This window comes from Protomyctophum parallelum (assembly GCF_964188405.1).
Source record: "Protomyctophum parallelum genome assembly, chromosome: 16".
Lineage (NCBI taxonomy): Eukaryota > Metazoa > Chordata > Actinopteri > Myctophiformes > Myctophidae > Protomyctophum > Protomyctophum parallelum.
This window is the reverse complement of record NC_139711.1, coordinates 13,900,408-13,913,772: the sequence shown is the minus strand read 5'-3', so window position 1 is coordinate 13,913,772 and position 13,365 is coordinate 13,900,408. Positions and strand designations below refer to the sequence as shown.

The window sequence follows — 13,365 nt, the reverse complement described above, 5'->3', positions numbered from 1 at the left end:
ATATTTAAAACAAATAGTGGACATATCATCTACAAGCTCGGCTTAAATAAATAAATAAATAAATAAATATGGTCAGTTATTAATTTGTATAGGCCTATTTAAGTTATTTGTCATCATCTGCCCTGTTATGTGCAACTTCAAAGCCTAAAAGCCAAACAGAACCATTTCTGATTGGCTTTTAGGCTTTGACGTTTTATTACGATTTTGTTACGATGTTCAACGGCAAAAACACAATTCAATCGTTAATCGCACGTTATTTGTGTGACAATTAATCGCCCTGCTATGACTCCAGGCCACCCAGATGGTCTTCTATTCCATCCCTCTGGTCATGGAGAGCTACCTGATCCCCGGCTACATGCACTGCGACGCTCTGGACATCGTGGCCGTGGTCACCTACAACCTGGGCATCTCGCTCATCCCGCTGGTGTACGGCTACCGCTCGCGAGAGCTGCAGCAGAGGATATTACAGCAGACCGCCAGCTGCATGAAGAGGAACCGCGTTTTGGACAACGGGATTGATTGATTGAAATATTTATTAACAGTTTGTAGAATTTACAGTACATTTTAAGCACAAACTCAATACAAAGACTGTCAACTGTGAGTGGACGACCCAATTAAGCATTACACTTGTTTACAACAGGGTCCACATTGTTCAATTCATCAAAACATTTAAAGACATACAAACATTTAGAGACATACAAATAGACATTTCTATGTAGCTAAAGTACAGAACAGGAATTCATCATATGGGAAGCAAAAAAGGGAAAAGATACAATATACAGTGAGGGAAAATGGGGGGGGGGGGTGGGGGGGATTCAGATTTTACAGAGGCCAGTTTCGAATTGCAGCCATCCGTAGGTGCCCTTTGAGAGCGGTTTTGAAGGAGTCAAGGGATTCACATGTCTTAATGACTGTTGGTAGGGCGTTCCACATTTTGGTGGCATAGGAGCGAAAATAATTTAGTCCCTTGTGTGGGAGCTAGATAATACGACCGCTAGGCATGTAAAGGTATAGCGTATTACCGAGGCATAAACGGCTGCCTGCCGGGGTTGATAGCGTTATTTAATTATTTATTTTAATAGGCTCATAATGTGCGTAACTCTGTCGCGTCGTCGCAATGTTTTGTTCGTTTGTAGATATTTTTTTTTGGCCCATTGGCAGTGACGTCATGCCAAAGCACAACCCGAATTTGACTGTTTTCAAAAGCAGAGGCAGTACAACGATACCTTAGATCTTATCGGAACAATATAGTTATATATATCCTTATATATATCCCCCAAAAAGTATGAAAACCATTTTTATTTCTTTTTTTATACCATGAAATACCGTATTTTTACAGTATTTTTTGAGTGGTGCAACCACTCCATTACACAGCTATGTGTGTCCCTGGGTCTGTCTGTCCAAGCACGAAAATAGCTTGGTTTGGTTTTCACCATTTCTCCACCGTTTCGGACGTGGGGCGGCTTGCCGGAAACGGGCCTCATTCCTGGGGGTCTGGATGTTCCAGGGACCCCCCAGGGACCCCCACACGGTAACTCTGTCATTTCTCGACCATTTCGGACGCGGGGCGGCTCGCCGGAAACGGGGTCCCCAGCTAAATGATAGTTTGGAACCAAATGGACCATTACGGGTCTGCTCAGAGTGTACAAGTTTGTAGGATTGCAGTGCTGTAGGATAACAAATTGGTCCCATTTGTACACTCTCAGAGTTAAATTAACATTGATTTTACAATATAAATTGGGGTTCCAGAGATAGAAATGCCATTAAATGGAGGTCTGTAGACTAATATGCATGTCAAACTGGGAGTCCTTGAAATTAAACGGGTTGAGATTCACTGCTAGAGCCATACAAATCTTCTCTTATGGGGGTCCCTGGCATATCTTTTCAAATGGGAACCACTGCTGTACCGTACCGTAAAATCTCATAACGTTGCATGCCTATACAACCCAATGATTTACATTTATGGGACTGTTTCACTCAGAAGCGTATTTTCAGAAAGAAATATGGGTTAATGAGAAATAGGTTCCCAAAATAGTTGATCAACAAGCTCTCTCACATCGCTACGCGTTGGAGAGCTTGTAGATCAATTATTTTCCTTTTCCCTACTTGTTTGGGGGCAAAAAGAGAAAATGTTTGTAATTGTAATTACATTCCCAAAATTGGGATGACATGTTGAAAGTGGTTATTTTAACTGTAGCAATGATGCAATAAAATCTAAAATCTAAATTATAACACGTGTCCCATGTAGTAGATGGACAGGCGCTGATTGGGATGAAATCAGATTAATCTGCTAAAACAATTCAGAATTGGGGACAATACTGAATTTGAGGTTAAATGAGGTTTGTATGCATTAGTTTCAGCCACCGAGAAAATAATGAATTTATCAGGCACAAACAGTGCAGCACTGAGGTCGCACGCATGTACGCACAGTCGCACACACGTACGCGCGCGCACACACACACACACACACACACACACACACACACACACACACACACACACACACACACACACACACACACACACACACACACACACACACACACACACACACACACACACACACACACACACACACACACAAAGCACAGCACCATTATGATGATACAGTATCTAGCAGGCTAGCAACACCACAATTTAGCCAAAAGAAACTTTTTAAATGTCATCGTTTAAAAGATGAAATATCTTGCAGCCAAAATGCACAACAGTATAGCTGTAAACATAAACCCTTTTAACATTACATTTTAACCCTTTTAAACATAGGGATGACCGGAGTCATCCCTATGTTTCCCACTTAACCTTAGGGTTAGGATTAAGTTCATTGTTATAAGCGGGGAACAAAGACATTTTCTTGCGGGATGGGGAACATAGAATGCAAAGCCCATGCTTGCATCACCCCAGACAACTGGAATACATACCTTTATTGCTTTAAGAAAGACAATATTGTCTTTGTGTGTGGGAGCAGTCTGTTCGATGTTTTTTTTTTAATATGTTTATGTATCTCGTATCTGAGTCAATGTGATGGCAAAATCAATATTAGTTTCAGCCACCGAGAAAATAATGACAAACTAATCATCTAGCCTCAGGGTTTGATGAGATTGTTACATATAATAAAGATGACCAAAATGACACACGCAAAACTGCTTATTTTGGTTTGTTAATTTAATTATACTTTAAATATTGATGTATAATATATGTACTATACAGTACCACGTTTTGTACAAAACATTGAAGAATATTGTAGAGAAAACATGCTACTGTAGATACACAAAGAAGGTACAAATATCCAATACAAACAGGTCAGAGACAGACATCTGTCAGCCTCTCTGATTGTGACGATCAAGGATCAAGCCTTGAATTTATCAGGCACAAACACAAGAGCAGCACTGAGGTCCCACGCACGTACGCACAGTCGCACACACGTACGCGCACTCGCACACAGTCACACACACACACACACACAGCACAACACCATTATGAGGATACAGTATCTAGCAGGCTAGCAACACCACAATTTAGCCAAAATAAACTTTTTAAATGTCATCCTTTAAAAGATGAAATATCTTGCAGACAAAATGCACAACAGTGGAGCTGTAAACATAAACCCTTTTAACATTACATATGAAACACTAAAGGATAACTTATACTCATATTGTATGACCCTATCTAATCCACAAGAGTGTCTGGATAGAAACAAAATCTTCTTGTAAGAGTCATGCAAAGGCGTATAATTTAGCCTTTACAATATGGCACAGAGATAAGCTCAATTTGACACCAGCATAAAGCAAAAACATTGTTGTTATTGTAGGCACGAGAATACTCACATATTCCAAATGTGGAATGTATTTCTTTTTCTTTTTCTTTTTCTTTTTTTAGATATGCAGCATTACTAGTAAAACTACCTTGCATTGCAGTGTGAAGGTAAGACCGCTTCACACTGCTGCATTTCCCCCTAATACATTAATGCACAAATGAGAAGAATTATTTGGCATTTGACCAGAGTCAAGTCGTCCGTCAACTACTTCCGTCCTTTCACTAGTCTGTGATGTTTGACCGCAAAGTGCTTTGAACGTGTCCTATTTTCGCCTTACCCCTTATCCCTAAACTTCTTTGCCTTTTTTTTTTTTTTTACTATTTTTAAAAACATTTCTGAATAGTTCAATTAGCCAATCTACATGCTCACAATGTGTCGAGTTGAACGTTTTTTGTTAATGTTTTTCAAAATAGTAAAAAAGGCAAGTTTAGGGATATGGGGTAAGACACTGGCGTGCCCTTGAGAGTACACAGCATGAGTGACTGATAAGGAACACATTAAGCCTGGTACCCCCATTTTGGGCGTGTTTGGGCAAATTGTCAAATATACTTAGTAATATGCTTAATAAAAATACACGACGTACGCCAGTGTAGCACTGCGAAAATAGCCGATCTACAATAAAGACTGTCCATTTTCGCAGGACGTTTGTCCCAGAATGTGGACTTTGGGGCTTGTGTGGTTCAGTGGTTAAGACAAAGAGAATGTAGGACCCTGCAGAGGCTGACCCTCACATTACGTCACACTGTGTCTCAGTACAAACTGGTCTTCTTCATGATGCGCAGAAACTCCAGCTGATTCACTTCCCCGTCTCCGTCTCTGTCTGCTTCCTCGATCATTTCCTGTGAATGGACAGAATAATGGACAGAGTTTTAAGTATCTCTGGGTCTTGTTCACGGAGCAGGAGATCAGACGGAGAACACAGCCTGTTTACAGCAAGCACCGGTAAACCCGATAACAAGCTTATTGAGTACCCAGTATCAAATAAGCTTTTGGGCTTATCAAGCCTGTTATCGAGCATAGCGGCCCATGATGTCATGTTTAAACAAGTCTTAATCAAGACGAGGCGATCAAGAAATAAATCTAATCGCCCATCCTGGCAGCCTGGCACAAACATGTCGGTTTAAAAGTGTATTGATACATGCCAACCAGCACTGCCCAGGTAAATACAATTACGCTTTTGTAGTGACGGTACACACATGAACCAATTAACAGTTTATTCAATATAATTTTCCAGTAAAAAGGTCAATTGCCTTCAATCTGTACTGTATTTGAAGGCCCTAGTAAAATGTAGTGTAAGTGATTTTCTGTTTATAAAGAGTTGAATATACATGGAAGTTTTATCGTAATTATTAAAGTACTATTCATAATATAAAACCATTTTATTGCATTTTATTGGTTGTTTTTTAACGTTTAACTTTTGTCATCTTCCTTTAATTTTAGATGGTGGTCAGCCACAAACTCACAGAATAAAAAAAGATATTGGTTCTGTTCTGAATTTATTGTCGTCTCCCATCTTTCCACAAAATAGTAAATACTCGATAGTGGGCTCGATAAGAACCCAGCTCGTTAAGCCTGATCGATAAGGTGACCATTATCAATAGAAATTAACGAGCTCCATTCATTTGTACCTGCAGCTCCTCGTCGGTGAGGTTCTCTCCCAGCTCTTTGGCGACTCTCTTCAGGTTCCTGAAGGAGATCTTCCCAGTCTCGTCGTCGTCGAACAAGCGGAATGCTTTCAGGATCTCCTCTTTGGAGTCCTTTTCAGCCTGAATTGAGAGAATACACTTTTTACATTAATTCACGTTCAGCAGATTCACATTCACCTGCTGTTGCTGAAAATAGCAAGGACTCCCGAAAAGGAATGTGATGATTCTGCAGCCACTTTTCAGATTATTAAAGTCGTTCTCGTCAGTTTCGAAGACCACCTCGGTGTATGTGTGTGACTGTTAAAGTAACAGGTTATGTAACAACCTAAAGGTTGTGGCCGAAAGGTTCCTGGTTCGATCCCCAGGACTAGCAGGAGAAATGAACGCAATTGAATTCTTATTTATTTATTTGACAGGGACAATTAGGCTCATTAATCAACACGTCAGTCCTCCAGTTTTCACATCCATGTAAATGTGCCAGAGTTAGCCAGAGGCAAATTTTCATCTGTATAGTCCCTGAGCAGGCTCTTAAAATAACGACTATCACTAAGCCTATAGATGACACATGCAAAAAATAACAGATGTACAAGCTAGCAACACATTTAGATAAATAGCCAGCTTGATCTAGACTTTCAGTATGAGTACAGATCCTTCTGTCTTTTTGGGTTTTAAGCGGGAGGTTTCAGAAAAGTTACCACAGGGATAACCTAGTCATCTAGGCTCACTTGATGCAAGAGAGAGCCGCCTTCCTGCCAGCATTATTATTTTATAATGGTGTCAGGCCCTATGTACATGACTTTGATCCATTGACTTTTCTGATGATACCACTCTCATACACTGTTCTTTCAAATCTGTCGAACAACACCTGATAACGTTAACGTTCCATTCATCGTGAAAGATGTTGGAGGCGCAGTGGTGGCCGAACGGTTTGCGGAGCGGTCTTGATACCGGAAGGTCGACAGTTGGAATCCCCGGACCGGCACGTTAAAATTACCACCGCTGAAGTGCCCTTAAGCAAGGCATTGAACCCCTACCATGAAATGTTCTATGAGCAGGTAAGCAGCAGCTGTAAACAAGCATCTCAAGCTTAGTCCACTTCCCTGGGTAAACAAAAATTTGCTTTGCTTTGCTTTGGATAATCAAAATTACTCTCAAAATGCGGCTGCATCCTAGCCGAGTAAAAGTGGGGCGGTTTTAGCGGTGCTGGAATAGAACGAAACGACGATAGCGGAAGCTTTTTTTTAATTTTCTTTAATGAGACTTGCTTTTTTCTTGGTTTTTATGGCTATGTTGTAGCCCAAAAAGGAGTACTTAGCCTCCAAATTGAGTTTCTTTCCATCTGTCTACTATCTTCCTGTCCAACACTGGATGTAACAGTGTAGTACTGTGGTTGTACTGGGATGTAGCCTCGTTCCCTGCCTTTTCTCAGAGGAGAAAATCCCAGTCATGACATAATGCAGGGTGTCCACATTTGAAAAAGAGAAAAAATAAAGGATTGAGGATAAAAAATAAACATCCATTAATGTACACCAACCATCTTCTGTGTCATGACAGTAAGGAAGTCCGCAAATGAGATCTTTCCTGTCGCGTCCTTATCCACTTCACCGATCATTTTCTTGATCTCTTCTTTCTTTGGTTCGAACCCCAGGGCTCGCATTGCAACCTGTAATGCAGAGGAACAGACACACATTAGACTGACACACAGATTGATCTGGTCTCCCGCCATTCATGTAGATCCATCAGCAGATTGTGATCTAGTGCAGCGGTTCCCAAACTGTTTAGCCTGTGACCCAAAAGAGAAATTAGACGTTTGCATGGCCAGGACCAAACTAGTGTAAATAGCCGATCTACAAGCTCACAACGTGCCGCATTTCTTTGATTTTTCATTGATTTCTTTATGAAATGACTGAAAATAAATCATTACATTTAGTTTTTAATTTAAATTGTGTGTGTGAATGTTTTTTGAAAATATTTTGAAATAACAATTAAAAACAAATTTAAGGCACCCATAAAATTGAGCCCGCGACCCAATGTTTGGGAACGAGTATAACCTGGGCCAGCCTGTGTTATTTCTGGTCTAGAGGGGCGGGTGGCGGTGAGTACAAGGCAGGATCTATTCAGGTGCCTGTGTATGCACGGCGGTGGACCCTACTGGTTCAGGTTCACCGATCTGAGCGCCTGCCCCCCCCTCCTCCCCTCACCCACCCGGCTACAGGCTCATACATAGTCTGGATTTTCGGTGGTTAGGTGACCACCGAACTACAACATGACGTCACGAGCCGCGGTGAAGAGCAAACCACCGCCACCGCTCCAACCCTTCTCTCTGTTTTTACTCACCACCGCTCAATGTTATTTCAGCTCCGGTGGTCAGCTCACCACCGGAGCGGTGGTCACCTCACCACCGAAAATCCAGACTATGAATAGGCCTTACCCGGTAGAAAACAGCTTCCTATACCAGATTTTCAAAGGCCAAATAAAAGCCTGCGTACCGAGGCTATGGAACGAGTGAGCTAGTGTGTGGGTTGTTGTTTGACCTTGAGCTCCTTGACGTCGATGTGTCCGGAGCCATCGGTGTCAAACAGCTCAAAGGCCTCCCTGATCTCCTGCTTCAGCTCCTCTGTGAGCTCCGGTTTGGGGCTGCTCTTCTTCCTGGGAGGAGGTACGGGGCCCTGCAGGGACGGCCTCTTTGCAATGGTCGCCTGGAGAGCACAGAAGAAGAACAAGTGATGATGGTGAATAGTCTAGTCTCTGGAGGGGGGTCTCCTGCACCCCCCGGAAATATACTTCTAATCAATGTTTTCTTATTGGAAAAAATGTGCTGAAAATGATGAGCTATGATAAAAAGTTGTCAAAATGTCCCATCTACCTCAAAACCCCCTTTTTGGTATATGGCTCTGGCGAAATTGTGTAAAGGCAAATATTAATTCACTAAAATTACATAAATAGACATGGTAGTCTGAAATTGGTCATGAAGTATCTTGACACATAGGGGTAAGTAGCAGAACAGGATTTGGCGGGTTGCTACCATTATATTCTTAAATATGACCCACATCATCCTCAAAAACACAAAAGAATATGGTGTCCGCTTGACTAATAACAACAAAGATGGTTATTTTCCAACACATTATGGTGAGTATCACTGCCTCACTTGTATATAGAAAACTTCCCATATCCCTAAGCTTCAATTTGAGCCCAAGATAACCTTTCTATCTTGTAAATTAGTCTTTCTGTAGCCAAAATTCTGAACTATACCTCAAATCGGTGAAAATTGTATATTTAGTCAGTATCAGCTATACATTTGGAATAAATGAATGAATGACTGAGTTTGAACTGACTCCACATCATGGAATATTTCTTACTTGAATAAGCTATGTTAAAAAGTTTGCAAAGTGTCCCATCTACCATTTTTATGCAAATGAGTGCCTCCATTATCAAAATAATCGATTTTCACTATATCTCAGCCAATATTGCACTTAAATGAACAAATAAGGTGTCTAGACCTATGTTTTGAGGGTCAAGGATCTCAGTGAAACTACTACTTGTGACCACATGTGCCCGTGGCATGCTGGTGTACAAATCAGTGCCGATTAAATATCTATCTCGTCGGCTTCTTGTCCATGCTCTCCAGACAGTGTCAAGGAGATCAACCAGTGAGGTTGGTAGGACTGCACCGCAGGACACACTGGATTAAAAAACTCAACCACCCCTGTCCTTCATCATAGGGTTTTGGTTTTTCCAAAAAAGCTTCATCAGCTCGCTTGTATAAGGCAACACGGTGGTTCTCTTCAGAGCAGAGTAGCATGGAGGAAGACGAGCCAGGTCAACTTTAGATTTAGAAATGAGTGGCTCATAGGGCAGGAGCCTAACAAGTACACTCCCTGGCATGACTAGTATGTACCAAAGGGACCCTTTGGTATATACTATACCTCAAATCGGTGAACATTGTATATTCAGTCAGCATCAGCTATACATTTTGAATTAATAACTGAGTTTGAACTGACTCCACATTATGGAATATTTCTTACTTGAATAAGCTACGGTATGTTATAAAGCTGGCAAAGTGTCCAATCTACCATTTTTATGCAAATGAGTGTCACCATTATTAAGACAATCGATTTTCACTATATCTATATTGCACTTAAATTAACAAATAAGGTGTCTAGACCTATGTTTTGAGGGTCTCAGTTAACCTATTCTTAAAGTGACCACATGTGCCCGTGGCATGCTAGTGTACAAATCAGTTACATTACAATAAAGTCACATTTATACGTAAGAGATACCAATATTGCATATAACATCTAGACAGGTGCTGTGTTTTTAAGCAAGCTTTATAATTTAGAATATACTGTAGAATAACATCACAAACTAAAAACATCCTTAGTATGAACAATAGTATACGGCAGTATACACACTAGACTATAGAATGGCCTGCAATATGCAGTACAAAATTCAAACATTCACACAATCCTGTAACAGTATTCCATCCTATTCCTGTACACACTCAAAGGCAAAAATGTAAGCAACAGTGTACAAACAGTGACCACCCTAACCTGCACCATAAAGGACAAAATGCACAGTCACATGAATGAGTCATCGTGTTCATAGAACTCATCAGTCTTCTTTGTCTGCTTGTCCATGGTCTCCAATGACAAGGATTTTCAACCATCTCTGCCCTTAATATGGTTTTGGTTTTTCCACAATAGCTTCATCAGCTACATCAGCTATCGGGCAACACGATGGTTCTCTTCAGAGCAGAGTAGCATGGAGGAAGACGAGCCAGGTCAACTTTAACCCACCATTATCCACAGCAACTTGGCACGGGTGACGTCCACTGGGGCGGCGGTGGCTCAGGGGTAGAGTGGCTGGATGGTAACCAAAAGTTGCCAGTTCAAACCCGGGCTCCCCCAGAGTTAGTGTCGAAGTGTCCTCCTTGAGCAAGACCCTGAACCCCTAACGGCTCCTGGTGTGCAGTTTGGTGCCTTGCATGATTTCCGCTGCCATCAGTGTATGAATGTGTGTGTGAATGGGTGAATGTAATGCACAATCTATGTAAAGCGCCTTGGATAAAAGCGCTTTATAAATCCACCATTTACCATACTGAAGACTCGCAACTCTGTCCATACAGCAGACAGATTAATTGCTCCAACTATACTAATTAAGGATCTGTTCTATATAGTGTAGCACAAGGCACATTTCAAGGACCCCCATAACCCTTACAGTTCCATTTGTACATTCAGAGCCCTGGATATCAACAGCTCAGTGGCCTTGTGGTCAGAGCATTTGCCTTGAGCCTGGGAGGTCAGGGTTCGATCCCCGGCTGGGTCATACCAAAGACTCTGAAAAATGGAACCCAGTACCTCCCTGCTTGTCCCTGCTTGGTACTCAGCATCAAGGGTTGGATTGGGGTAAGTCCCTGCTACATACTAGTGTCATGTCCAGGGGGTGTACTTGTACATCAAGCTGCCTCCCACTACAGAAACGGGAGATAGGCTCCTGCCCTATGGGCCTCATGGCTCCGCAAGGCTTACAGGTCCATTTGGTTCCATTTTTTACACTCTAGAGTTACACACCCGTAAGAGGCCCTGGATATCATCAACAGCTCAGCGTCCACCCTGAGACTGGATGGTCAGGGGTTCGATCCCCAGCTGGGTAATACCAAAGGGTCCCTGCGACATACTAGTAATGCCAGGGAGTGTACTTGTTAGGCTCCTGACCGATGAGCCACATGGCTTGGCTAGAGCTATTTGAATTGTGAGTCTTCAGTGAAAGAGTGGTGGGGGCAGATGACAAACTCATTTCTAAATCTAAAGTTGACCTGGCTCGTCTTGCTCCATGCTACTCTGCTCTGAAGAGAACCACCGTGTTGCCTTATACAAGCGAGCTGATGAAGCTTTTTTGGAAAAACCAAAACCCTATGATGAAGGACAGGGGTGGTTGAGTTTTTTAATCCAGTGTGTCCTGCGGTGCAGTCCTACCAACCTCACTGGTTGATCTCCTTGACACTGTCTGGAGAGCATGGACAAGAAGCCGACGAGATAGATATTTAATCGGCACTGATTTGTACACCAGCATGCCACGGGCACATGTGGTCACTTTAAGAATAGTTTCACCGAGATCCTTGACCCTCAAAACATAGGTCTAGACACCTTATTTGTTCATTTAAGTGCAATATTGGCTGAGATATAGTGAAAATTGATTATTTTGATAATGGAGGCACTCATTTGCATAAAAATGGTAGATGGGACACTTTTTAACATAGCTTATTCAAGTAAGAAATATTCCATGATGTGGAGTCAGTTCAAACTCAGTCATTCATTCATTTATTCCAAATGTATAGCTGATACTGACTAAATATACAATTTTCACCGATTTGAGGTATAGTTCAGAATTTTGGCTACAGAAAGACTAATTTACAAGATAGAAAGGTTATCTTGGGCTCAAATTGAAGCTTAGGGATATGGGAAGTTTTCTATATACAAGTGAGGCAGTGATACTCACCATAATGTGTTGGAAAATAACCATCTTTGTTGTTATTAGCCAAGCGGACACCATATTCTTTTGTCTTTTTGAGGATGATGTGGGTCATATTTAAGAATATAATGGTAGCAACCCCCCAAATCCTGTTCTGCTACTTACCCCTATGTGTCAAGATACTTCATGACCAATTTCAGACTACCATGTCTATTTATGTAATTGTAGTGAATTCATATTTGCCTTTACACAATTTCGCCAGAGCCATATACCAAAAAGGGGGTTTTGAGGTAGATGGGACATTTTGACAACTTTTTATCATAGCTCATCATTTTCAGCACATTTTTTCCAATAAGAAAACACTGATTAGAAGTATATTTCCGGGGGGTGCAGGAGACCCCCCTCCAGAGACTGTACTAGAAGGCGGGGGGCAAAGATAGTGAATAATCACTAGGTTAATAGCAGTGGTGGAAAGTAAGTAAGTGGATTTACTCAACTTTGAGGAACTTTTATTATTTACTTATTTTTTTTTAAAGATATTGTTGGGGCTTTTCTGCCTTTATTTGGATAGTCTACAGTGGAGAGTGACAAGAAACAGAGAGACAGAGAGATTAGGAGTGACACGTAGCAAAGGTTGTCAATTGTCAGGGTCGGGAATACTCGTTTGTGCATGTGTGGAGGGTGGGATTGATCCATTTTGGTACTGTATTGCATTTTGTTACCATACCAATATAATATTTCTACACGCACGCACGCACGGTCGCACGCACACACACACACACACACACACACACACACACACACACACACACACACACACACACACACACACACACACACACACACACACACACACACACAGTACTTTTACTTAAGTTAAGCTGTGTAATGTGTATTGTGTACTGTGCAGTGTGCACCACCACAGCTGCACTAGTGAAGGAGAACAGATGTGTCACGTGAGGTGGGAAGATGGGATGAGTAAGAGGCTGCAGCCATGGGAAAAAACATTTACATAAAGGCTTGTCTGTAGACTAGAGTCTATAATCACAGCCAGCTGGTTATCTGTCTGTACTAGGCTTAATAACATGCTTACATGCACATGTACGTCCCTTTTGTCATCAATGATAAACAATTTCACTCACCATTATTTACTAGCTAGATGTAAAGGGAGATGATGATGATGATGATGAAACTGTTTCTCCTTTCTCATCGGCGTAAACAAACAGATAAAAAAGAATGTCTTCTTTTTCTTTTCTTCCCCTGGACCCTCTTAAAGCGGTTTATCCAGCAACGCTTTTTTACAAATGCGACAAAATAAACGTTTTGCAGCTAATAATAACAAACAGGTTCTTATTTGATCAAATCCACGCAACCTACCTACCGCTGCCCTTGACAACCAGGCAGCCAATCACAGTGAGTGCGGCGCACGCACCG

General features: G+C 41.6%; 1 protein-coding gene across 1 annotated transcript; it reads right to left on the bottom strand.

Annotated features, from left to right (window-relative positions):
• Positions 1 to 4,242: 4,242 nt before the first annotated feature.
• On the bottom strand, positions 4,243 to 13,295 carry cetn2 (centrin, EF-hand protein, 2). Its single transcript, XM_083785124.1, has 5 exons — positions 13,074 to 13,295; positions 7,995 to 8,159; positions 6,995 to 7,123; positions 5,443 to 5,580; positions 4,243 to 4,653 (listed from the first exon to the last, which is right to left on the bottom strand). Exons 1-5 carry the CDS (start codon positions 13,074 to 13,076, stop codon positions 4,564 to 4,566), a joined length of 525 nt encoding a protein of 174 aa, XP_083641250.1. The 5' UTR covers positions 13,077 to 13,295; the 3' UTR covers positions 4,243 to 4,563.
• Positions 13,296 to 13,365: the final 70 nt, after the last annotated feature.